Genomic DNA, 25,227 nt, shown 5'->3' with positions numbered 1-25,227 from the left:
GAGACTTTTCAAAATAAACTGAATCACGTGAAAGAGCAGATTATTTACGGATGAGAAGTAAAAAAGAGCCGCCAGGTGCTAAAAAATAAACCTTAGACTCAAACGTTAGAACAGGCTTTTCCCCGCAGCACGCCGTGTAATAAATACTCACAAAGAAAACGGCGGCCGTTACAACTTATGTCTAAAAATGTATAGTTTCATGCATCGACACTCGACTCCAGCTACATGACGCGCAGCTGGAAACACTTCCCGCAAGTCGAGCTGCCCGAGATTCACAGAATTTACAGGAAATGTTAAATTTTTGTGATATGAGATTATGGTCATATCGCACAGCCCTATGGGTAAGCATAGACTATGGTGGCTGAGGGAACCTTTTCACAGTGATTTTTCAGTCTTTATTGCACTAGTCTTCTTCACACCACATGTATTGCCTTGTAGGGTTCTAAAAAAGTTGACACTTTGACTTGATTTTCAGGAGATCAGTAAAGCTCGTTTAGCTATTTGCAATTATTCAGTTGTCACATTTTCAGAATTTTGTCGTCGAAGATACTGGAAGTATCAGTTTTGTTGACATCCTTAGTGACAACCCTATTAACTTTTAGGATTTATTCATTTGTTTTTAGTGGTTCATGAGTTTTGAATCCCCCACATATTTGCTTTTATACACTATTTATCTTCTTGATTTATCCTCATTCCACAAAAAGTGCTTTGTTACTGAATTGACTGTTAATTTTGATTTTGTAAGTCATTTGCACAGCCATTTGACATGCACAGTATATATAATACGTGTTTTGGCTTTAAGTCTAGTGTTGACTGGATATGTTCAGAGTGAGTTATAGATACCATTCTGCTGTGTTCCCGGAAAAAAAATTGACTTGTTGTTGAAAATTACCAGTACAAGTAAGAATGTTTTGAAAACTGCAGGATTTATTTTAGCCCACTGGCATATCTGGTGTCAAGAGAAATGAGAGTGTACTTTTTTTCAGCATTGTAGAAAGTGAAATAGTTGAGAGCGTCGGCTACATGAGTAAACATTGCATCTGTCATCAATCAATCTAGCTGTCCGATGGTGGAAGACTTTTTATTCTTTGTTGATTTAATATGGGAGGGAGAAAGAAGAAGAAAACATGACGAGAGAAGAGAAGAACTTGAGCAAAAAAGTGACAACAGCATGCGATCTTAAACTTAAAGAATAATCTGACTTAAATATTAAGCTAGAAAAAGATGTGTTTATGCTTAAAATGAATTTCAGAATGTTTCATTTAGATGTAAGCTGACCTGAACCCTGCTCACATGTTCGCTGCCACTGAAAAACCCTTTGTCTATGGCAGCAGTAGCTCTTTGTCCAGCATAGTATTGATTTGTCCCCCTCATTAAGATACAGGTCACGGTGAGCAGCAGAACACCATACATTCCCTCTTCTACTTCACACACAATGAGAGCGGTGTTGTGAGCAGTTATGCCTCCCCATGCTCACCTATAATAGCCATAACCTTCACAACCATTGCTGCACCAATTACAGAGACACTTCTTCTGGAGATTTGCCCCAAGACATTGGGTTAGACTAAGGTTTGGTTTCATTTTAGGTTTTATTGATTTAGATTTAGCTTTATTTGGTCTGGATCCTGACTTCCAGTAATTGATTTATAATTCACTGTTGTTATTTATATACCAAGGGAAACAAGATTAAGAAAAAAATCCCAATTTATTTTGGGAATCTTTTAAGGAAGGCATGAACAATTACCATTGTTTTTAGCATTTAATTATTCTTTTCATTTCTATCTGCTGTTTTTGTTCTTCTTTTACTGCTTTTACTTTATTTGAACATTGCATTTTCAATCCAGCGGGAAAAAAAATGTTGTTGTATGACCGCTTGTCTGCAAAAAACTATTATGTGTGTCTAAACATGACATTGAATGCAACCAGCTATATTTTATGATAAATAACGAGTGTAACCAGGATACTCTGCAGCACCCTGGTGGGATTGCTTGTCTTTCCCGTCCCCGTCAGGGTGACTGGCAGCAGTCAGGCAGCAAGTCTTACCGGTAATTGAAACTTCACAGTAGTGTAGGCAGGGGTGTGCGTTGTCATCGACACTGCTGGGTTTCTGGGGTTCTGTTGTCGGAGGGGAACATGTTCACTGTCAGCGATCACACGTGTTCTGCCACTCTGGGGGGGGGGGGCACAGCACAGGAAGGGGGAACACTGGAAATGTGTTGATAAAATCTGTTCCTGTGTGGACTGGGTGTTTTCTTTAATAAACAATAAATGAGCAGACGTAATTACTGTTGAGATAATTCAGTATTATGCTTAGTTATACTCTTAATGCTCTTATTCACTCAATTTACGGTTGCTTGTCCGAAGGAGAACAAATATTTAAGATTGGAGATTAAACTGGCTGTAAGTAAGTGACAAGGCCTCTTGATTCATACTGAAAAGCTAAATCATAACACTTATTGTTTTAACTCGCACTTGCTGGGTAACCTAATGAATGCAGTTTCTTCTCATCATGTGTTCACTTGACATATTAATGTGGAAGAACTGTGATCGGGAGCTTAATGTAGTAGAGATGGCTTAACCATAAACCTGAATTGGATAACAGTTCAATTAGTGCTTAATTGAAAAGGCATTAACAATGACTAATATGTCCTCCTTTTTAGTGGGTACCAGCTGAAGGAAAAACAGAAAAGACCAGTATATAAATCAACATAAATATAATTGTGTCCTTAGTTACTGACAGATCTGTGCTTTTGGCAGAGATCTACACAGACATGGCCTGAATGAGTCACAGAAGTCTTATTCACAGTGTGCGTCCATCTGTCACTCCACGCATCTGTGTTTTAATACAATCATAGACCTTCGCTGTCCCCTCTTTTGATTTTCAACGACTTTGCTCCCTGCAGAGCTAAACCGGTCTTGTGGTCTATCAATCACTTGGTCATAGCGTCTCACTCAGGCACAGACTCTAACCCTAAGGCAGGCTTTTCAATCAAAGCAAGAGTCATCAATCTTTTCAAGCTTTAAACAGTTGTTTGGGTGGGGTAATGTTTTGTCTGCTGTAATCAAACTGGTCCAAAACACTCAAATTTTTCATTTGTTTAACTTTTTATTCCACCCCGATGACCTGTAGCACAAAGCTGGAAACCCTAACCTTAAATCTACTGCCGGATTGCATTAGCTTTAGCTGAAGGATAACAAATGAACAAACAAGCAAAAATGAAGACTCTTATTGAGTTGCATGCTTATCAACTATGTCACTGATGATTTTACTGGCTCTTACCGAAAAAGAAACATATCAGTCAATATTTCATAATATTGTATTTTTAGATTCCCAGTATAGGTTTTAAAAATCCTATATCAGTAATAGTATTTAAAAATGGGTATATCATGTGTATAATTGAAGAGACTCTCATGCAATTCACATTTTTAAAGTTCTCAAATCACAAATGATTATATACATTGTTAACAAACATTCAGTATTATCAGTAAGATTTAATAAATGAACCGTAGTATTAATGATGGCTCAGTAGATAGTTTCTAGACATCCATTTCTAGGCATGCCTTATCCCATATAGGCATTTAAAGCTGCTTTACTTTGCCCATAGTAGTTGCTCATCTGCAAGAAGCTTTACAACCCACCACTACAGCTTATTCTTTGATTCTATTACTGCCTTAATAAATGCTGTTTTCTGCTGTTCTGGGGTCTTGCTGGGGCTCTCTCCCTCTGCCTTTGTGTGTATACAGGCCAGGAGGTGTGCTCACAATGCCTTGATATTTCCTTGTACTGTGTGAACGTGGAAGGGTGGGAGACAAAATGGAGCGATGCTGCCAGATATAAATTTACCACAGATGAAAATAACAATCTGGTGTTAACTAGTGTTCCTGACTGAACTTAGACGTAGGTACAGCCTGGTCGTATTTCATGCCAGTTTTTGTCACCTTTGCTTAAAGCTGCATGTGCAGTAAAAGAAAACAACAGATATGGAGATGAGAGAGAAATTGCAACATGTGCAGATATTCTGTTCAGAGCCTCATCCCACCCATCAGCCCTGTAGCTGTTTATCAGTCTTTTGTCACTCCTTCTGTTTCCATCTTTATCTCTGTCTTTCGTACACGCACACAAACACTCAGATATACACATTCCAGCCGGTAATGCGATGTTCCATGATTTCTTTCCACTACCTCTGCTTTCACAGCAAGGGATAATGCAGCATACTAAGAATATTTGTTTGCTCACTACACACATACAGACACACACCATGTCCAAGCTGTCAGACCTCAGAGAAAATCAGTACCTACTCTTTCCTTAAACTGTGTTCCATTTGATGCTTGGCTGGCTTGAAAATGACTTTGGGTAAAGCTTAACATTTTTAATGCAACTAGCCCCCACCACCAATCTGTGTTCGCTCTGGTAGTCCTCTCTTTTCCACCCCTCGCAAAACTGCAGTCTCCAGTAAATGTCCTGCTCTTTTTGGAGAATCTTGTGTACTTCAGTTGCGTGCTGTTGCATTTTAGATACAGACGACTGGACCCTGCTGATAATGGGCTGACAATTTAATTTCCCAGGTATTAAAGGAGACTTGCTGGGTTTTGAATTGGTCCCTGTTGGTGGTATTTAAAGAAATAGTTTAAAAAACCCATTTATTTTCTCTAAACTTCCACATCACAGAGTATGAAGAATATTGGGTGGGGGCGGGGGGGTTCCTTGTGTCTTTTTCTTTTGAATGAGATAAACAGGTAGTGGCACACTGATTTGAATTTGCTCAGGACACCAAGGACAAATTCCACCCAATCTTTGATTATACTCCTGAGATTTTATAAAGAATAACACCTGTCAGCCTTGACATAGCTGGATTTAAGAGAATTATCAGTTGAATTATTCTAAAGTTTGGAAATTTGAAGTTGTCAATTTAATGAAGTAGTTAGCTTGTTGTGCCAAGTGATCATATGTTAAAGGTTTACCCAAGCCTAGTACATTAAATACACCTGACCACCAGAAGATTGAAGTCCAAACAAGACTGCTTACAAAAGGTTGCAAGTCCATGATATATGGGGTACTTATTGGCATCATAATGACATTAAACCACCTCTATTCATGTATCTTAATTGTTTTTGGATATTTAAGTTTGTCGATATTTATGCAGCAATCTAATGTGGTATTATTTTTACTTTACTGCAGAGTATTTTGTCAGAACACAGTGTACTTTTCTCAATGGAGTTTGACAGAAGGAATAAGATGGTTGGGTAGAGACACAAGTTACATTTTCTCTAATTCTTAAAAAGTAAATCTCGAAAATGGCAGATACTGCTTAGCACAGTGGTCATAATGGTTATGTACCTATTGCACTACTGTGTTAATTTGTACAAACCTCATGTTAAAGAAGTGAATTATTTCTCTTATTGGCCCAGAGGGGGGAGCTACCATTACAGCTTCATTAACAGTGGAGACATCTATCAGTCACTGTGGATACAAAGAAGCAAGTTACACCCCTGTACTCGTACATAATATCACTTTAATGTCAATGATTCTAAATTGTATCACCTCTGAATATCTCCTTATATTTTTAAGTTGACAAGAAAAATATTTCCTGTTTTGCACAATTGACAAAAAAGAGAAAAGTTTGAAAATACACTCCTCACCATAAAAGGAAAATTGCCACCTTTTGAGAGGACAAAACCTTTATTCATCAAATTTACGAAAATTTCAGTGTCTGAGGTTGAGAATATTTTATGTTTGCATCAGTGTTAGTTGTTTTTCTCAGCCTTTGTGTACTGTAATAATTGTGTTAACACTGTTAGTGTATTTTTAATACTTTTTTATTGACATTGCACGGCACATTGCCCTTTCTTCTTTTCTTTTTCTGTCTCAACGTTTTACAGTCCCGTCTTTGTTATGCTTTCTCCATATCATCTTTAGAGGATGTCCACGTAGCTGTCCTTTACATATTGGCTGCAGTACTTCACCCTTGCCCAGGGTGGGGTGCCAACACACTGTGCTAGTATTAGGGTTAGACGGGAGGTTAGACTTTAATTGGCAGGGCTTCTGGCTGGCACTCCGCACCAGGCACTCACCCTGTCGGCTAATTGGCACCGCAAGTGTCCAGCACTTCGATTGATGGATGGGTACTAGTGTCAGGAAAGTCTATTTCTGACTTCAGAGCTTGTAGAGTCAATCTAGTGTCTCAGATTCACTGGTCAGTGTATATATTTAAGCATGCATCCTCATTTGTTTTAAGCAGTTTTTCATAGTGGTGGGTGTTCTCATACCACAAGCTTTCCTCATATATCATCATTAAATAACAGCACTGCCCTAAACATTTCAAACCAAGGGGTTAATTATATCATTGATAGGCGCAAGGCACATGTGTTTTTTCACGCTTCTGTGCTTAGGGAGGATATGAAAGGTGGCAGGTTACCCTTCTTAGACTGTGAGATTTCCATCAGTAATGGGGGACATCTAAAAGCGGACGTGTACCGTAAACCTACACATATGGATCAGTATTTAAGGTTTGACTCTGGAGCACAAACTGGGTGTCATTAGGATGCTACAATACAGAGCAAACATCATCCCCACAGACACAGCGGCCAGGGAGGCAGAAGAACATCACATCAAGAAGGCCCTGAGTAAATGTGGTCATCCCAGCTGGACTTTTGTCAAAGCTGGAAAGGCACCTAAAGAAAGCTCCAGCCGATCCAGGAGAGAAGGACACCCCTGCCCAAGCGAAAACCTGTAGTGATCCCGTACGTGTCAGGAGTATCGGAGCAGTTGAGACACATTTTTTCTAAACACCGGGTCTCTGTGGCTTTTAAACCCCAAAACACGCTGCGCCAAAAACTGGTCCACCCCAAGGATCGGGTCCCCCGACACAAACAGAGTAACATAGTATACGCTGTTAAGTGCCAGGAGGATTGCCAGGATTTATACATCGGGGAAACCAAACAACCTCTGGCGAAGCGGATGGCACAACACAGAAGAACTACCTCGTCAGGCCAGGACTCTGCAGTCTATTTACACCTACAGGCCAGTGGACACTCTTTCAAGGATGAGGATGTACACATCCTGGACAGGGAGGAACGCTGGTTTGAGCGCAGAGTCAAGGAGGCCATTTACGTGAAAAGGGAAAGACCATCTCTGAATCGAGGAGGGGGCCTAAGGGTACATCTTTCGCCATCTTACAATGGTGTGATTGCAGCCATTCCCCAACTCTCTGTGAATGGTACTCATGACCATTGATCAGTGGTCTTTGATCAGTGGGTTTTGGTCAGTGGTTGTTGATCAATGGTCATGAGAATTTGCATAATTAAGATTAAGGAACTGACCTCCCATCCCATTGTTCCTTCAGTGGGCTGGTTTCAGTCATCATGCATATGTCCTGTTTATAAGATTGGGGAAACCTGCAGTCAGCTGAGACTGAAGAAGTCAATTGGATGAGTGACGAAACGTTTCTCCCACAAAACGCTACGTCCAGATGAACAGAATCAACTTTTGGAGATTTACTTACCTGGATGATTGAGAATGCATCAAGACGCTTCTGTGCTTAATTTTATCTACGGCATTATGATCTCATAATAGCAGTTAAGCTGTAGTCTCTTTACATTACACACACATAGTGGATAGGAAAGAGGCAGCGGAGACCATGAACCCAGGTGAAGTGAATGAAAACAGTTTTCTAGAGTTGTTACTGTGCTGCTGACATAGTAAGTGTAGTCATTGCTTTAGCAAAAAACGATATATTAAGAGTAATTTATCAAACCACCTGTTCAGCACATGTAAATCTGTTTAAGTAGATATTTTCAGCTTTACACACAGTATGTTTTACATAAACACAGCACCTGTCAAGGTGATATTGTTTTAATTACACTGAAATAGCTGAAACTAAATTGTGCATATGCAAAAAACTTGCTTAAGTCTTGTAAACAGAGCTTTTACCTAAAACAGAAACCATTCCCTGTATAACTGTTACTTGCAAGGAGTTAATTCACATCGGCAGCAGAGGGATGAAAACTGAGACCATGTGTGGTGTGAAGATACTTTATTTTATTAACATTTTACACTTGTATCCTTATTGTGCTTTGTACAGAAACTACTACTAATCAAACTAAAATCACAGGCTCCGTATATAGGCCATCATATATACATATTACTGATGGGAGTGTTGGTAGCCTAAAATCATACCTGCTCTTGAACCACTTGACTGGTCACAGAATAAAAAATCCTTACAACCTGTATGTCTCTGCATTAACTGAATTGGCCTGTGTGCATGCTTGCTCAGCCCTTATTTGCTCAAAGTAATTATGAATATTGTATTTATAAACAAACACTGACAAGCACTATGCATCTTGTAATATTATTGATTTTTGCAATAGTTTCTTTAGGTTTCTTGTTTTGTTTCACAAGGCCTAGCTGTTAATTAACAGGCCAGATATCGATGCAAGTTCAATTGGATAAAGTGTTCGTGTGTATGTCTGAGACCACTAGATATATTTGATGTGTAATATGACAGGTATTGTCTTTGCAGCCTGTCCCTTTCATTTTCTCTGTCTTTCTTTGTGTTTTCCCTCTTGACTCTGACAGGAGAGTGGTATTAATAAGGTTCTATGGAAGTGAACAGTCAGCTCAGCTAATGGTGCTAGAGGGAGTGATTTTGAGTGAACGAGGAAAAGAAGCTAAACAGATGGATGAAACTAAAATCAGAGGGGAGTCACGGAGGCAGCGCACAGCAAAAAAATCTGGATGAGATGTAGAAGCAGGGAGAGAATGGTGGATGAGTGGAATAAACAGAAGTGCATGAAAAGAGCAGACAATAGAGCAACAGATATTGATTTACAAAGCAGCTTTTGAAATAAGGTTACAAAAGCCAATTAGGATACAAACCAATCCAAAGCAGCACTTAAAACTATATAAAGTTTAAACTTTGCACCGAAGTCTAGTAGAAACAGCGTAGAAATATATATCAGGAAGCATGGATTACTTTGCCAGTCTTGGTAGCCGGGGATCAGTCCGCCAGGGCCTTCGCTCTTGGCCGCCACCCGACACACAATACACCCGACCCCTACGGCGCCTCCTGCGGGTAGTGGGCCTGCGGGAGGATGGGCCCATGTCCCCTTTTTGGGCTGTGCCCAGCCGGGCCCCATGGACTTCGGTGGCCTCAGAATCTCATCTCTGCTTTTTGTGGATGATGTGGTTCTGTTGGCTTTATCAGGTGATGGCCTCCAGCTCGCACTGGAACAGTTCGCAGCCGAGTGTGAAGCAGCGGGAATGAGGATCAGCACCTCCAAATCTGAGGCCATGGTTCTCAGACGAAAAAGGGTGGAGCGCCCACTCCGGGTCGGGGATGAGTTCCTGCCCCAAGTGGAGGAGTTCAAGTATCTCGGGGTCTTGTTCGCAAGTGATGGGAGAAGGGAGCTGGAGATCGACAGACGGATTGGTGATACAGACGCTGCACCGGTCCGTCGTGGTGAAGACGGAGCTGAGTGTAAAAGCGAAGCTCTCAATTTACCAGTCGATCTACGTCCCTACCCTCACCTATGGCCACAAGCTGTGGGTAGTGACCGAAAGAATGAGATCGCGGATACAAGCGGCGGAAATGAGCTTCTTCCGAAGGGTGGCTAGCCTCTCCCTTAGAGATAGGGTGAGAAGTTCAGCCATCTGGGAGGGGCTCAGAGTAGAGCCGCTGCTCCTCAACATCGAAAGGAGCCAGCTGAGGTGGTTCGGGTATCTGACAAGGATGCCTCCTGGGCGCCTCCTGGGTGAGGTGTTCCGGGCATGTCCCACTAGGAGGAGGCCCCGGGGCAGACCCAGGACACGCTAGAGAGATTATATCTCTCGGCTGGCCTGGGCACGCCTTGGTGTTCCCCCGGATAAGCTGGAGGAGGTGGCTGGGGAGAGGGAGGTCTGGACTTCTCTGCTTAGGCTGCTGCGCCCGCAACCGGGCCCCGGATAAAGCGGAAGAAGATGGATGGATGGATTACTTTGGGAGAATAGGATAAAAGAGTGTTGATGAAGGACCCAGCTAACAGGCCATTTAAGTAACATCATTGTCAAAATTTAATTTCTATGTCAATCACTTTTTTTTTGCGATACCTAACAGTTATTAAGTAGGACATCAAAGAAAGTGGAAAAGACTTGTGTAAAGAGGTTATTGGTTTCGAGGTGACCCTGAATCTGCTGACAAGGCTTTGATAGGCATAAGCTCAAGGTGGACTGTGGCTCCCTCCCAGCTTCGTTGGGCCTGGAAAGACCACCTGCGGCTGCGTGAAATAAATATGCATTAATGCAAAGCCTGGCACACACTCCACTATACGCAGTATGCCCACTGTCATGCAAGTCTTCAGGCACTTCACACTGCGATGCTGTCAAATATGAACACTGATCCAGGTGAGGATTCACATGCTGCAGGCGTATGCACACAGACACACTAGATGCATGCTGCTCGAGTTGTCCATAAGGTCTAATGTCAGCAACACACCCTGAGGCTGTCTTTTTTTCCCTCTCCCCTGCATGCCTTCCCCTATCGTCTTCTCTTCTACATTCCTCTCACCTCCTTTTGCTAGGTTGTTCTGCCTCTTGTCTCTCCACCACCACCTCTCTCTCTCTCATTAACTTTGGTTCCCTCGGGACATCTGTTGTCCAAAGGCAATGTGGCTCTTTCCACTTTCAGGTCATTCAGTGTGTCCTCTGTCGACAAGTAAAGACATTTTCTGGCGAATATGTCTGACACATACTAGCATTCTGACAAACAGTTAGCAGATGCAGGTTCACACCAATTATAGAACTATAATCTAATTCCAGTGTCTTTTTTCTCAGTATAGGACTTAAATGATCATTCATTGATTAGCTGGGTTATCTTTTATGTCCATGTTGTAATGTTTTTTGTTCTTATCCCGCCCACACTCCTTTCCCTTTTGCCTTTGTGTATCTTTATTTATCATCTTTGTGAAAGCTACAGAGCTTTTTCTCCCTCCCTTTCATCCTCGCTCTGTCCCCATGTCTGATTGTTCTCTAGGCATGCCCCTTTTTCCCATGTAGGCCGAGACTTACTCCATACATGCCCCCCATGTCTTGGTAATGAACTCACAACTCTTCATCTTTTCCTCATCTTCCCCTCTGTGTTGGACATGACAGATGACTGGGGACCTCCAGAGGTTCTATCCCCAGGGCTGTAGATAAAGGCAACTCCAACCCCAAGATTATCAATCAATCACTTTACACCCCAGGTGCCTGATCAGCCAATTAATCAATCTTGGGCTAGCAGATGTTGTTGCTGTCCCTTAGTGGAGGTGCTGGCAGTGAAGCGGAGGAGGTGGTGTCTCCAACAAAGGCTGAGGGGCTTAAAGTGTCTGGAAGTGTAGTTTCACAGTTGTACCAGAATTTCAATCTTTGGAGGCCTAAAACTCCAATTTTTTTTCTAAGCTGTTTACCTTAAAACCCTTTTTAAACATATAAATGTGCAAGGATTGTAAAAAGGGATGTAAATGTTTAACTGGGTTAGCCAGCTGCATAAGATCAAGCCCTTTGGTGACCCTTGCCAGTAAACATCAGACTCTGAGGACAGTTCATTGTAATGTGTCCTTAGTCAACAGTTTAGACACATGCACAAACATTGAGACACCCACGCTCACCACCTACACATCTTGGCCTTTGGTTCCTGTCCGAGCCCCTCAATCCCTGTCCTGAGCAGGTCCGTCCTTTGACCCTTGGTGTCATTACTCACTGTGCTAAGAGATCCCCAGGGAGAGGAATTCTTTCTGTAGCCTGTGGCACTTGTCTTCCATGAAGATGGTATCCATGAAGACAAATTGAATTACCAAGTTTCTAAAGCTGGACAATAGTATCAACATAATGAAGTACCCGAATACAACTCATTGCCAGTAGTTTAGTTTATTGTTGTGTAGTTTAGTCTACTTGAGTGATTTAATTTATTTATTTTTTCTCTGTTAGAAAACATTGCCATCTGGATGGTAGTCCTTCTTTCATTTTGAACTGTTGCTTATTGTTGTTTATTTGATGGCCGGGTTGCTTTCGCTGTGCTCCTTCCTGAGCTAACTTGTCTCGTAGGCATCATCTTGGACTGCAGCTGGTGGTGAAAGTCCCTGTCCTGCTCTGGAGATCTGCTGTGAACTGATCGGCCACTTTAGCTTAAACTTGTAGGATGTAGAGAACTGCTTGCAAAGCAGATCTTCTGTCCGCAACTGTTTGCAGTCCAAGATGAGGCACTTGATTTATTGTTCAGTTAAAGTACCCAGCAAATAAAATCTTTGCAAGGGAAAAACTTTAGCAGTTGTCTTATTGTTGTTATTTTACTATTGAAATCTAAACATTCAATTTAATAACTCTTAATAATTTAGGAAAACGTGCCTCCTTTCATGGTGTAACCAAATGGACATTCCCACAAGAATCTAAATCTAACACTGCTCATGCTATGTACAATACCATACTAGACTTTCTTAGACTTTCATTTGATTCTAATAACTGACCATTATGCATTAAACTTGTTTATATCTCAGGTTTTCAAGTTGATCATTATGATCTTACATTCTGTCCTTCCACTAAAACTAAGGATGTCTGCTTTTAATTCCCTAACCTTATCATCAGACCACAAAACTAGCAACATGCAGTACCATGGAATAGAGATCTACAATATTGGTGATTCTCTTACTATGTTACTAATACTTTCAAACAAGGGATTATGTAGCATTGCTGCTAAACTCAGCAGAACACGGACAAAGCATGCAAAAGGTACATTTTTTTTTAAATGTTGAAGAGATTGGAGAGGTGCCTTCCTATGAAATTATAATGAATAATTTTAACAATATTTTAATTGCAGTTATCCAGATAATTTACAAAACAGTGATCTGTCACAAACATGTTGCGTCACATACGTTTGCACATTTTCATGTGGTTTTGTAGAACTTTCTTAGTTGGATTACAGTATAGAACACATCTGCTTCTCATATTAACTACACCATTGGTTATACGTAGTCACAAAAGCATAGCGCAAACAACTAATACCCCAAAACACAGTGTCACGGCCTACTAGTAATTATTTATTGTTGAGTCTGCCATGCTGCCACAGTGACATTCTAGAGAGCAGGATGTGCTGTCACTGTTGGCATGCTGAGTACTTTTTAGAATTTCCACAATATTAAGCATTCCTCACTCATCATATCTAGGAAGAAGGGAAAAACTATGTGAAAAGTAAATAATACTGCCACTTCTTTTGACCCTAGCTTCGTGAAAACAAATTCCCAAGAATAGGTGACTGGAGTGCAACCTTATTGGCGTGACAGGACAGCCATGCTGTCAAGTTTATTTTTGGGTGTCCTTGTGTCCCAGCATGTAAGTGAATCAAAATCAGTAGGCCCACTTTGTTGCAGACCATACTTCAGCTCTTTCTCTCCATATGGTCTAAGTCTTGTTATTGAGCTTACAGGTTGTATTTATTGTCTTTGGTGACGTTGCCATTAGAGACCCAATAACACAGATAATTTGGCAGTGGATGTCATTGCCAAAGTATTTTATTATCATTATTATTACCCATGCTTTCTTACTACAAGCACATTTAAGTGTTAATATCCTTCAGAATAAGTCTTTTTTGGCTTGTCCAACAGGACCTAATGTGTTTGTTCTTTGGTGTGACCAGGGAGTGTTATGCCCATTAATTGACCACACTGTATCTGACGCACTTAAATCGCCATAACCCTACTATTTCCCCCGGAGACTAATAGCTAGCCGTGAATGTAACTGTTAGTGGTGCACAGTAAATCCCCATGATGCTAATTAAACAGCAAAGGTGAATGGTTTCCAATGGAGTTTTTACAGCCTCTTCTACCAGGACTTGTGTTTTATTAGTGATGCTAAGGGTGAATGGAATACTGCCAGTAGGGTTGGTGTTAGGTGATATCATTTTGCACTCCATCTCATAGATTTGATCTGCCAGTGATAGCTTTTAAAGCTAGAGTTGCAAAGGTTTTAGAGGCACTTAAAAGAATGACCAAGATTTGTGGGATGGTATGTGTGTCTAAAAAAGTGTGTGTGTGAACTGTAGCTGAAAAAAGTATGAAAAACTGATTTTCTTCAAATCCTTTTCTCTTTCATCTTTCATGATTTCTTCTTTGAGCAGCTGTCAACAAGAATGGCAACAGCAAAATTTACCTTCCAGCTATGTTGTCATCAATATTCCATTCACACATTGACCCATCTCTCTCTCGGTGTAGCCTTCATTTCATCATCTCTACACCATGAACTTACCCTTCCCTTGCTGCATCCATCTCAAACCTTCCACATGCCACCTGCACCTCCACCGTGCTAATTAACACCGGCGCACGGTCACATTGCGCTACCCTTTGACCCACTCCCTGCCTGTCAGAGCAAACAGGACTTGAGGCTTGCGGCTTCAGTATTAGTTTGTCACAGAGCCCTGTCGCACAAGTCTTTGATAGATGGGCCCTGGTGAGCGGCTCTGACCCACTGTGCTGCAGCGCTCACTTGGATAGTGTGAGGGAGCATTGATTATGATGCTACTCGTGACAGGGGTGAATCAGGGCTGAGCTAATGGTGGCAGGGGTAAGACAAAAGAGACCAAGGTTATGGATGAGGTGCTGTTAGTTAATGTGATGAGATTTGATTTGTGCTCCATCGATCATGGCATCTCGCAAGATTATTTTTATCTTGCATGATTTATAAGCATGTAGCGAGACTACAGTGAAACAGTCACCTTATTATATTACAATACAGAAGTCTCCATCATTGAGGTGTGAAATGAAAAATGTCATATGTGCATTTTCTTAAGCACTGAGAACTTTTAGTTGTTTGTCTGAATTATATTTTTTGCTAGTGGCAACTATTATTATTGTGGTATCCCGTCTTTAGAGTATAGATCCTGAGGATCAAGATAATAGTTCTCAAACTTTCTACCTAAAGGGTTTGTACTATATCAAGTGGTGTATATTTTAGTAGATAAAAGATGGATTTACCCCTTTTAGGCTTAAATAAAGCATTTTATTCAAGCGAAAGTAATTTATATTCAGTGTCCCATTAGAAAACAAAAACTTTACCTACATGTGACTGTAATCCACTTTAAGTTGGTCTTTTTGTCTTCTCAGTTCTGGAATGAACACTGAATATCCCCCAGCGTTTTTAAAAGGTGACTGTTTAACTAAGGTTTTGGGGACGAAATGAGCGCTGAGCAAGAGTGTGTTGCTGTTCCTGTCAATAGGCTGTGACAGGAACTTGCAGGATTTACATTAAATCATTCATTTCACTTTATAAAATTCTTCTAACTACTCAAACTGCTTTACACTGCATACCACGGTTATAGCCTTTACACAATTTTGCAGTATATTTTCATAACACTAGTGGAACATGTTACAAATATAAGCATGCAAGCATATGATTATGATATTCCCTATACCTGTCTTGTGCAGTAAGCCTGCTCAGTGCTGCAGATAATAGTTTTATTTCAGCATCTTGGAATCTTTTAAAAGAAAAAGGAAGTGACAAAGATTACTTTAAATAAAAAGGCAGGTGTGAAAGAAAATAGTGTATATGGGAGCAATTTAGTGAGGGAACAGGCGGCGGGTGGGTGGGGAGAAGGGGGGCTGACGCAGCAAAACCCACCTGTTCTCATCCCTCTTCCATCCTCCTCTCTTCTGCTCCTCCTCCTCCTTCCCTCTCATGCGCCCGGCTCAAACTGCGGCAGTCAGCTAATTAAAAAACATGGTTGTCCTTAATTATTCAGCGGTTGGCTAATTGATATTCACAGAGGCGATCACCTCCCCTAAACGATTCGTTTAATCTGACCACCGCAGTCTCACTTTCAACCGCCTGTCACCATCAGCCACTGTGCTACTGTATTTAATAAAGGGAGATGGATGCAAGAAGGCTAATATAAAAGTTTGCCGCTAATGTTAATGTTACTTCCCGGGCTACAAATTGTAGTGTGTGGTCTCGATGGCTAGTGGGAGGGTCCTGTTGTGAGCCTTCATATTTTACCTAGGTTTTTAAATTTTTTTTAAATCTATGTTAAGGGCTGTTGCACAGTAAAAATGTGTAATTCAATAACGTTGGTTGAATCATCCGCTGGAGTGCTACAGAATATGACAGTGAGTTACTGTCAGGGGGAAATCTAGATATCACATGTGGAAACGTTGCCATTGTTTTTTTTATTTACTTGGTTATTAAAATATAAAGACACACTTGGCTGAGGCTCCATGTCCCATCAAACAGCCTCGTCTCCCTTCTTGACGCCTCCATTGATAATCACCTTTTATTGTCCTCTTTCTCTCTTTTATCTCGCTCTTTTCTTTTCACTTTCAAGTTTACTTTCTTTTTTTTCTTTTTCTTTTTTTTAAACTTTTTTTTGCCCTTCTCATTCTCTTCCTCCCCCAACTCTTACCCGTGCTCTCCTCCTTTACCCGTGACCGCCTCTTCATTAGGGGAACAAAAGGTGTATGGGCAGTGGTGAAGTCTGTCCTATTGTTTGGCCTTTAGTATGATTAGATTATCTTTAAAGTCTGCTGAATGGGATTAATCAGTCAGAAGTAATCCTGACAGAGTGTGTGTGTGTGTGTGTCGGTGTGTCTGGGCCTGTGTGTGTATAATAAAAAATGAGAGGCAACCAGCTCGCATGAAAATTGAACACATGCACCAGCCAATGTGCGCAAGAGACATTCACAAACACATACACATTAAAAAAAGAAAGAAAGAAAATCCCTGGGTACACATTTCTGTCACAACCTCTCCTCTTTTAATGACCCCTTTAGTCTCGCCCTCAGCACACATTTATCTCTCTGTGGGTACAGCTGCTCGGGCTGGTGTGGGTGTGTGTGTGTGATGATTTGTGCGTTACAGATCAGTGTCTGAGCCATTGTTTGCGTCTTGGCGTCTGCATGTTTTGTCTTTTCTCTGCAAAGCTAAAGTCTTTAGTCACCACCTACCAGCGTAACATTGAGTTTGGACACACTCGTGACAGTACACAGCCCCCCTGCCAATCCTCTCTTCTCTGTTTCCCTCTATCCCACCATCCCTTGTTTCTTCTTCATTCTAAATTGAGCTGTTGGCAGTAGACAGTTTTTTGGCACCTCAATGAACCTAATCTGGTCTCTCAATATCTTTGACAATCAATCCTAGAGGCCACGATTGCAGGCTTGGAATCAATAACACGTTTAAAGGTCATTATAGTTATACTAGTAGTGTGCTTATGGCACGCTTTTAACTGTCTACTTCAGGGTACATTCACCCAGCGATATGATTTAGGTTCAAGTTCAACTCGATTCCATCATGAAGTGCAGGCAGCTTTACAATAGCCCTTCAGACTTCTAAGGGGCACACAATAGAGACAATTGCCCGACCACAACACTAAGGCTAGCTAATGTTAGGTTGTGCTTTGGACAGAAGAGACAGTGGCAGCTAGGGCATGATGTTGCTGTGCTGAGTATTGCCAGGAATGTGATTACGTGGTGCTGTGGCTTTTGTTTTTTTCCTGTATATGTCTGTAGAGATATCTTAATGGTTATGTGTATGCAGGTGTTTGGCTGTGTGGGAAGGTTTCTATCTTGTGTGTAGCAGGGAAGCTCGGAGCATCCGCTTGACTTTGAAACTTCCCCCCACTCGTCTCATTTGAGGACAGCCCCACTCTGAGACTCCTCGCTGCTCCTCATCACAATGCATAGAGCATGCAGCTTCGCCTGCAGTGTGTTGAGCAGAACACAGATGGTTATCAGCGTAGCAGAGACTCGATGGGGAAAGGCAATTTTTTTTCTCCATACGTTATATTTTCTTCCTACTTGTTTCCTTCAACTTTCTATATTGTTTAAAGGAAATGCTTCTAGGCTCCATCTGTGCTGTGGCTTTTTCAATAGTCCTCAGCAGTGAATGTATGCAGCCATGCATATGTTCATACTTGAATGGCTTATTCTTATATGCTACAGTCATGTGAAAAAGAAGGTTTCACAGAACTCCATACAGGCTTTTGAAAAACTAAGTACACCTTATTACTAATGAGGTTGAAGTAATACATTTTCTGCATGAATTTGTCTGTCTCTCACATCATTGTGACTTCTCTTTTCAACATTGCTTTAGTTCATTGAAGTTTCCATGCTTCCGTTTATGCATAGGGCTTTTAAGCAGCTACCAATCATGTAACTGTTAGCATGAGGTGTTTGTGCTCGTATGCTGTGTTTGGTTTTCGCCAAACGTGGTGCTGTGCATTATGTCCAAACATCTCCACTCTGGTCACGTCTGTCCAGAGAACATTGTTCCAGAGGTCTTGTGGTTTCTTCAAGTGCAATTTTGCATTGCATGGCCTGACTTTGGGGTGAATTTACTAAGATGTTTTCCTACTTGTAGATTGATGGACTTCAGATTATTTGGCCTTAGAACTCTTCCCAAAATGATGGGCAGCAGGAATTGCTTCCCTCAGGTCATTGCTGAAGTCTTTCCTTCTTGGCATTATGTTAAAACACACCTGAATGGTCGAGGCCAACAAACTGGAAAACAACCTCAAAACTTGTGCTTTTATACAGGTGCTTACACTTACTGATGATCAATTAATCATCAGTGCATTTGATTAGCAGCACCTGGCTGCTACTTACCTTCATAATTTCTATGGAAGCTGAATAAAGTCCTGTGAAATCTTTCTTTTTCACATGACTCTATGTATGCACAAGTCTGTGTCTATGCTAGTGAGAAAGAAGATTGAGAGGACAGAGTGTGAGTATTCAGGCAGAACAGTGTGGCAGCCAGTCATTCCTAGTCTCTGAATACTAAAACTCCCCAAATGTCACTTTGAAGAAGTTCATGAATGAATCAGTATGTTTTTTTTTGCTCAGTCTTTCACTTTTTCTTTCTCTTGTTTCTTTTCAATGCTTCTTTTATTCAGGAGATTGGAAGGAAGGTAAGTCTAGAAGTCTTTACCCTCACCCTAAAGTGACACTTCTCTCTCACATGATCATGTGGAGAATTTCTTTTCCTGTGTAGCTTATACGACATGTTTGATTTGTCTTTCCACCAACAATTATTGATGCAGATCTCTTACTCCCAAAAAAACTCTAGATGACTACTTCCTAGCGAAGTTATTTGTTCTAAAAGCATGTTATACATCTTAAAAATGGTATCTTATTTACTAGATATAACATCCACTTGGAACTGGTCTATTAATTTTTAATTCATCACAGTTTATAGCCTTGGCTGTTAACATATCTATCAGTTTTGGCAAGTTAATGATGATAAGTAATTCCATTAATCAAAATAGGTGGTCCAGATAGTTGTGTTGTACTTTCTTTTATGGTTAATAAAAATGCCATCAGTATTTATCATTTTGCTTGAGTCACCGGTTCACATTCTTTTTCTTTTTTCCTCTCTCTAAAAACTGATATATCAGGTCTTATCTTTTTCTATATATAACATAGAACTTGAGCCAACTGTTTAATGAAGGTCACAGTAGAAAGGAGGACAGTGAAGATAGGTCGGCTTTGTAAATATATATGCCAGATCGTGATGCCTGTTTGCAGTGAAAACTGATTTTATCTTCTTGGTGTGATAGTATTTTAGCCAGAGACTTAACACAAGAGGACAAAGAAACACCTACAGTACCTGGCAAGGCATTATAAGTTGTATTCATATGTGCACACAGCTGTGTTTCTTTTAGACATTAAGCATATATGCACAAATCACCATTACCTCTATTGGTGCACACGTAACGAAATCAGATGAATCCATATTCAACACTGATAATAACAAAGGGAAAATATGTTTTTAGATGTTCTTTGCAAATCTATGCAAAACATGAAATCTCTCACAAAAGTATCCGGGCATTAGTTTAGTGCATTTTATTAGGCCCTTTGTAAAAATGACTGAGCTTATTCTTGGTTAAGTGTCTGCAGGCTTTACACGCCTGAATTTGGCCAACAAATTTAGTTGTGTAATTCATTAACACTTCTTGGGAGTTCCTCTTAATTCTGCCAGGTTGTGTATTACATGTCTGTGAATTGCCATCTTCTGGTTTCTCTGAAAATATTCACTAGGGTTTAAATTAGGTATTTTGCCCATAGCGTGGTGCTGCCACCTCCATGCTTCACTGAAAAGGTGGTAGTAAGTTGGCAGGCTCATGTTGTATCCGTTTCTGACCAAAAAGACCTTTTGTCTCATCAAACCACAGAATCCTTTTCCTTATGCTCTAAGAGTTTTTTTTCAGTTAACAATTTTTTCCAAACTCAAAGTAGGGAGTATTTTACTCAAAAATGGCTTTCATGTAGCCACTCAACCATAATATGGTAGATGAAATGGTTGTCCTTCTGGCAGGTTACATGTCTTTGAAGTTCTATTGGAATAATGAAACACTATTCTTCCAAAAAATAGTCTCAGATTTGGTATTTTGAATAAGGTGGTGAAATGTACTGTCAAAGAAACCAATCAAGCCAGTCAAAATCTCCCATGGGTATTCAGTTGTGTTGAGATCTGATGACTGTGAAGCCAATGCATTTGACTCACCAGGAAGTGACTGCTCCTATCAGGATAGAAATATTTTATCATAGGATGAAGTTGATCTGTTGGAACAATTTTGAAAAGTTTTATAGTGAACTGAAGTAATGTCACTGCAGGGATTTTAGTTTTTGTTTTGTTTTTTACTTTAAATTTCCACATATTTCTGTGTCCAGTTTGCAGTAATGCACTCAACTGTAATTGGTCTTGAATCCATTTTCAATTTTTTAATCATCTATGTTTGTGAGTACAGTGCACAAAATGTGTAGAGCAGGGGTGTCAAACATAAGGCCCGAGGGCTAGAATCAGCCTGGCGGTGACTCCATTCTGACTCACTAAATGGCTTTGGAAGTATGAAGGCGGGCATAAAGTTTTGGACTTCTAATTGCATTTCTTTTTAAGGTTTTACAGCTTTTCCTCCTAAAGACCTCCTCAACAGTCATTCATACTACACCAAACTAGTTAAGTAATAGATAAACAATTAAATGGCAGAAAAGTCCCCTTTTCCCCTTTTTCTGCTATAGAAATTTAGGTTTTTAGAAAAAGGAAAGTTTTCATCAATTAAAAAAAAAACTATGTTTTATAAATCTAGGACAGTCTAGGCCAGGGGTCGGCAACCTGCGGCTCTTTAGTCCTTATAGTGCGGCTCCGCGTGGTTTGGGAAAAGTATTTAGCTGAAGTGTATTTTATTCATGTTAGTTCTTTTTTAACTTGTAGTTCTAAATTGGAAGATTATTGTGATATTGAAATATAAAAATAAAATTCTATTCTATTATTTTTTTTCATCGCTCAAAATAAGCGTCACACTCGCGGAAGCCGGTATACCCGCCGAAACGCCGTGCATTTATCGAGACTTTCAACCCCAGGTAGGCCAATTATGGATCTTCGAAACCAAATTATGTCAGCAGCTGTTCTCCACCATGAACTATGTTATAAACAAGCACCGCTCACGCCTCACAGATGACAGCTTACAGTCCTGCGTAAAGATGAAAGTGATGTCGTACAGCCCCGATTTGCAGACGCTATGCGCAGAGGTTCAGGAGCAAAAGTCCCATTGTACTGCGGCAGAGCCGACGATGTTTGCATGAACACGCTTTTCACACACGGTTGCTGTACGCATACAGCCGGCTGTAGCTTTGCAGCTCACAGCCTGACACATACCAACACAACAGCATAGATAGCACAGACGTTAAGGCGGCGAGGCGTGATTGCGTGTCCCGCTCAGGTGCGTCCACCTCCCCTGCAGCGGCGCTGCAGACCACGCCCTGCCACACACATTAACCAGGTAAAATACATATTTAGGCAGAATTTTTCATCTTTTAGCAGCATAGTGCTTTTTTTCCAATTATTTTTTAAAAGTCAGGTCAAGGCTCCAAAAGCCCAAAGGCGATATGAGGGTGGCGGCTCACAACAGTTTTTGTTTGCTACTTGGATCATTTTAGTTCAGCTGGGTGTCTTTCCTTTTGTTATATTTCTTTAAGAGTTCAAAATGTGTTAATTACATAAATAAAATGTAATTTTCTCTGTAGCACTTCATGGATTTAAGCAACACACCTTAGTTGTTTATACAAAGCATAAAGGTAAAAAACAATATATACAGTGTTATCTTCATTTTAGATGTCAAAAAGCATTTGCGGCTCCCAGTGTTTTCTTTTGCGTGGAAACCGGGTCCAAATGGCTCTTTGGGTGTTAAAGGTTGCTGACCCCTGGTCTAGGTGGTGATCTATCAGAACAGTTTCTGTTATTTTACACATTTATCATGTAGAAATGCATCTCTTAATCTTATAATGAGATATCTCTTGGATTATATGTACAACAAAAACAAGAGTTTGTGTTGTCCTTATATTCACACTATAAACACTAAACTCTCTTTATGGGTGCCTTTAATGTGTATTTATGCTTGCTTGTCTCATGTGTGTTATGCTTTTTTTGAACTGGCCATGCTCAGCACCTAATTTTTGTCCTTCTCTTTAGGCCAAGCAGGTGGAGGCCAAGGAAGCAGACCTAAAGAAGCAGGATGCTTTTTACAGAGAGCAAGTGGCCCGGCTGGAGGAGAGGGTAAGAAGTAATTTGCAGTTTACACCAACTTGAAAAATGGGCGTAGTTGGCATGTACGATCGCTCACAAAACTAGATGTACGATTGATCTTACGGTAATTATTTATTTTTAAATTATCACTTTTAATGAGTTTGACTTTTACAGCCTTTCCCTGAGCTAAATTTTCAGTTGAAATTGGAGAAACATACTTATTTATCCAGCTTGTTTTTCTGTCAAGGTTTCCTAAGTTTAAATTTAAAAAAGTTTACAATATGATGGGGCAATGTTTCTTTTGAAAATGGTAAGTAAATTCAAAACTCAAGAACATTCACATAACTCTAAGAATAATTTAAGAATGTGAATAAAGTAAAAAATAAGGAGGTGGATAGTAGAGTAATAGATAGTAATGGATAATAGATTAGCATGAAAGCTAACAGAAAATACAACTTTCTATTTCACAACACAAAGCAAAGTCATAATGAAATATTGCATTGCATGCTCACCAGGTGAGCTGGTGTTATTGCTGTTTTCAAGAACCTGCACCATAATGTGTTGCAATAGTTTCTCCTGGGTAAAAGTTTACATACTTACATCATTGAGCGAAACAGTCAGTCACTAGCACACTGCAGTGCATACAGAAGCACACATACCCAGTGTACGCACAAATAAGGGCACACATGTTCGAACTCTGAATTCGACCATTATACACAGTGGGCCTGGTCCCTACTGGGCTCAGCCAAAGCGGTCACATTTATTTTTCCTCTTCATCCCACTGCCCCACTGTTTTTGTCATCATCCTTGAACTTAAACTCTGCATGCGTTCCCCAGTGTGGTGTGTATAGCTGTCCTTCGCTCTCTAGTTGGCTGCCTTGCTGTAATTGTCTTGCTGCCCCTTTTTGGCTGTCACTTTAAATTTCAACCTCCGTGCCTGGGCCAAACAGATAAAGGGTTAAATCTAATTCATCCCGGCATGTGTCCTCCCGTTTCTCAAAAATGACACTACCCTGATGTTCCTTGTAAACTAGTGTCCTATGGATTGGGACATGGGTCAGCTGCCGTGCTTGGCGCACTTCAAATGGCAGCTCCATGCTGGTCCCAGTGAGAGATGCCTGCAAGGCAGGGGACCAGGGTCAAATGCCCTGTTAAAGTGTGCTAAAAAGAATACCTTCATGTGGCTCTCAAATCATAAGTATATCTCAAGAAGGGTATAATGCCCTATTTAGTGTGCTTAAATTGACACCTTCATGCTGGGAAGGAGTTTTCTCCCCTTTGAAGGGTTAAAAAGTCAAATGGCCTCTACGGTGGAAGCCAAATGGAAATTTTACACAACTGTGAAGGCGCTAAGGTGATGTTGTTCTTAAAGCCAGACATGAATACAAGAAATATAACATGAGATAGTTTTTTCTTGGTTAAAGGGCACAAATGTCTTTGCAGACAGCAGAGCAGTTGTTATAATTCATTGCTATGATGCATTATGATTGAAGAAAGGTTGCTAATGTTTATGCAGTTTGTAAATTTATTGATCAGTTGTCAAGAAACCAGTAAGATTACAATGTTAGTTATATAATTCTGAACGCTATTTAGCTCCTTGTGCATTATTGTATCAATGCACAGGGAGACAGTAGTGCATCACATAGAAAGGGGGCAAATGTGAGTTCAGGTATAAGAAGTGATGCGTCCCAACTAACACAGCTGTTATCAACTCTCGACACTGGTCATCCATCAACCATGTTGGCCTCTGGTCAATATTCCTTAGATCAACGTGTCAACAAATGACTTTTGCAGCCCCAAGAGAAACAGAGGAATCAAAAGGAGGCAGAAGACAGAGTGGAAAGACACCAAGGAAACACATAATGCATGGGAGCCAGAAAGAGAAAAACTGAAATGAAAGTGATTCTTAGTTTTCTTAAGAATCTTAATTAGTGTATAATAATGAGTATTTCCTCTAAATGTTAAAGGACAAGTATGATAAAGGTAAGCTGTGAGTGGAGCATAAAAAGGGAAGCTGAGTGGGAGAAATGGGAAACCTGGGTAGCAGGAAGGGTCAATGAAAACTAAGAAAGTGATATATTTACAAAATTAAAAAATGATTTTCCCTTATTGCATATGGAGGCAATTTACAACATAAATAGATATTATGTGTGTATTTTGTGTCTGGTTGTGTGATCTTGTACTCCTTTGTGTAACTGGTTGGCATATCACATGTTGTCTTACTGTGTATCAAGCGGCTTGGAGCTCCATAGGGGTTGTAGTTTGTTTGGACTGTGTTAACAATGCTCTTTTTTTTTTTTTCTCGTTCTGGCCTCAGTGCCCCATTTGGCACTGAATCTAGCCGCCCTTCATTCCCTGTGCTCTTCAACCAGTGTGAGCCAAAATCACTTTTGGCATATTCTTTTCCTGTGCTCTCATTGTATTTTGTGCTTGCTTAATAGTGTCCACTCCAGATGAAGGCTTATAATATGTATGCACAGTACAAAGAGTAAATTTGAGGAAAGAAACAGAACAGTGTCACAAAGAAATAGCAACCAGGAATATTTAGCTTAGAAACAAGCAAAGAGATATTTAATTCAATTAAGTGTAAAACTGCTAAACAACCAAAGCATTGTATTCATAAATAGTTCATATTGTTGCCGTTTATTATATATAATTGGTTTGAGTTTTTCTTGTGCCATACACAGAGCAACAAGGATGTATTGTAGGCAGGGAAC

The 25,227-nt window shown here is 40.4% G+C and overlaps 1 protein-coding gene across 2 annotated transcripts in view; it reads left to right on the top strand.

Annotated features, from left to right (window-relative positions):
• Positions 1 to 25,227, top strand: part of chchd3a (coiled-coil-helix-coiled-coil-helix domain containing 3a) — an 80,641-nt gene that overhangs the window by 25,821 nt on the left and 29,593 nt on the right. Inside the window, exons 6-7 of one of the 2 annotated variants that reach the window (XM_040035470.1) lie at positions 18,882 to 18,896; positions 22,457 to 22,540. In XM_040035470.1, coding sequence (XP_039891404.1) covers positions 18,882 to 18,896; positions 22,457 to 22,540 — 99 coding nt within the window. The remainder of the gene's footprint in view (positions 1 to 18,881; positions 18,897 to 22,456; positions 22,541 to 25,227) is intronic. The other variant, XM_040035471.1, reaches the window with a different exon arrangement.

Source organism: Simochromis diagramma, unplaced genomic scaffold (assembly GCF_900408965.1).
Source record: "Simochromis diagramma unplaced genomic scaffold, fSimDia1.1 OVJJ01000816.1, whole genome shotgun sequence".
NCBI lineage: Eukaryota > Metazoa > Chordata > Actinopteri > Cichliformes > Cichlidae > Simochromis > Simochromis diagramma.
The sequence above is the reverse complement of the archived record's forward strand: the minus strand, read 5'-3'. Positions and strand labels throughout refer to the sequence as shown.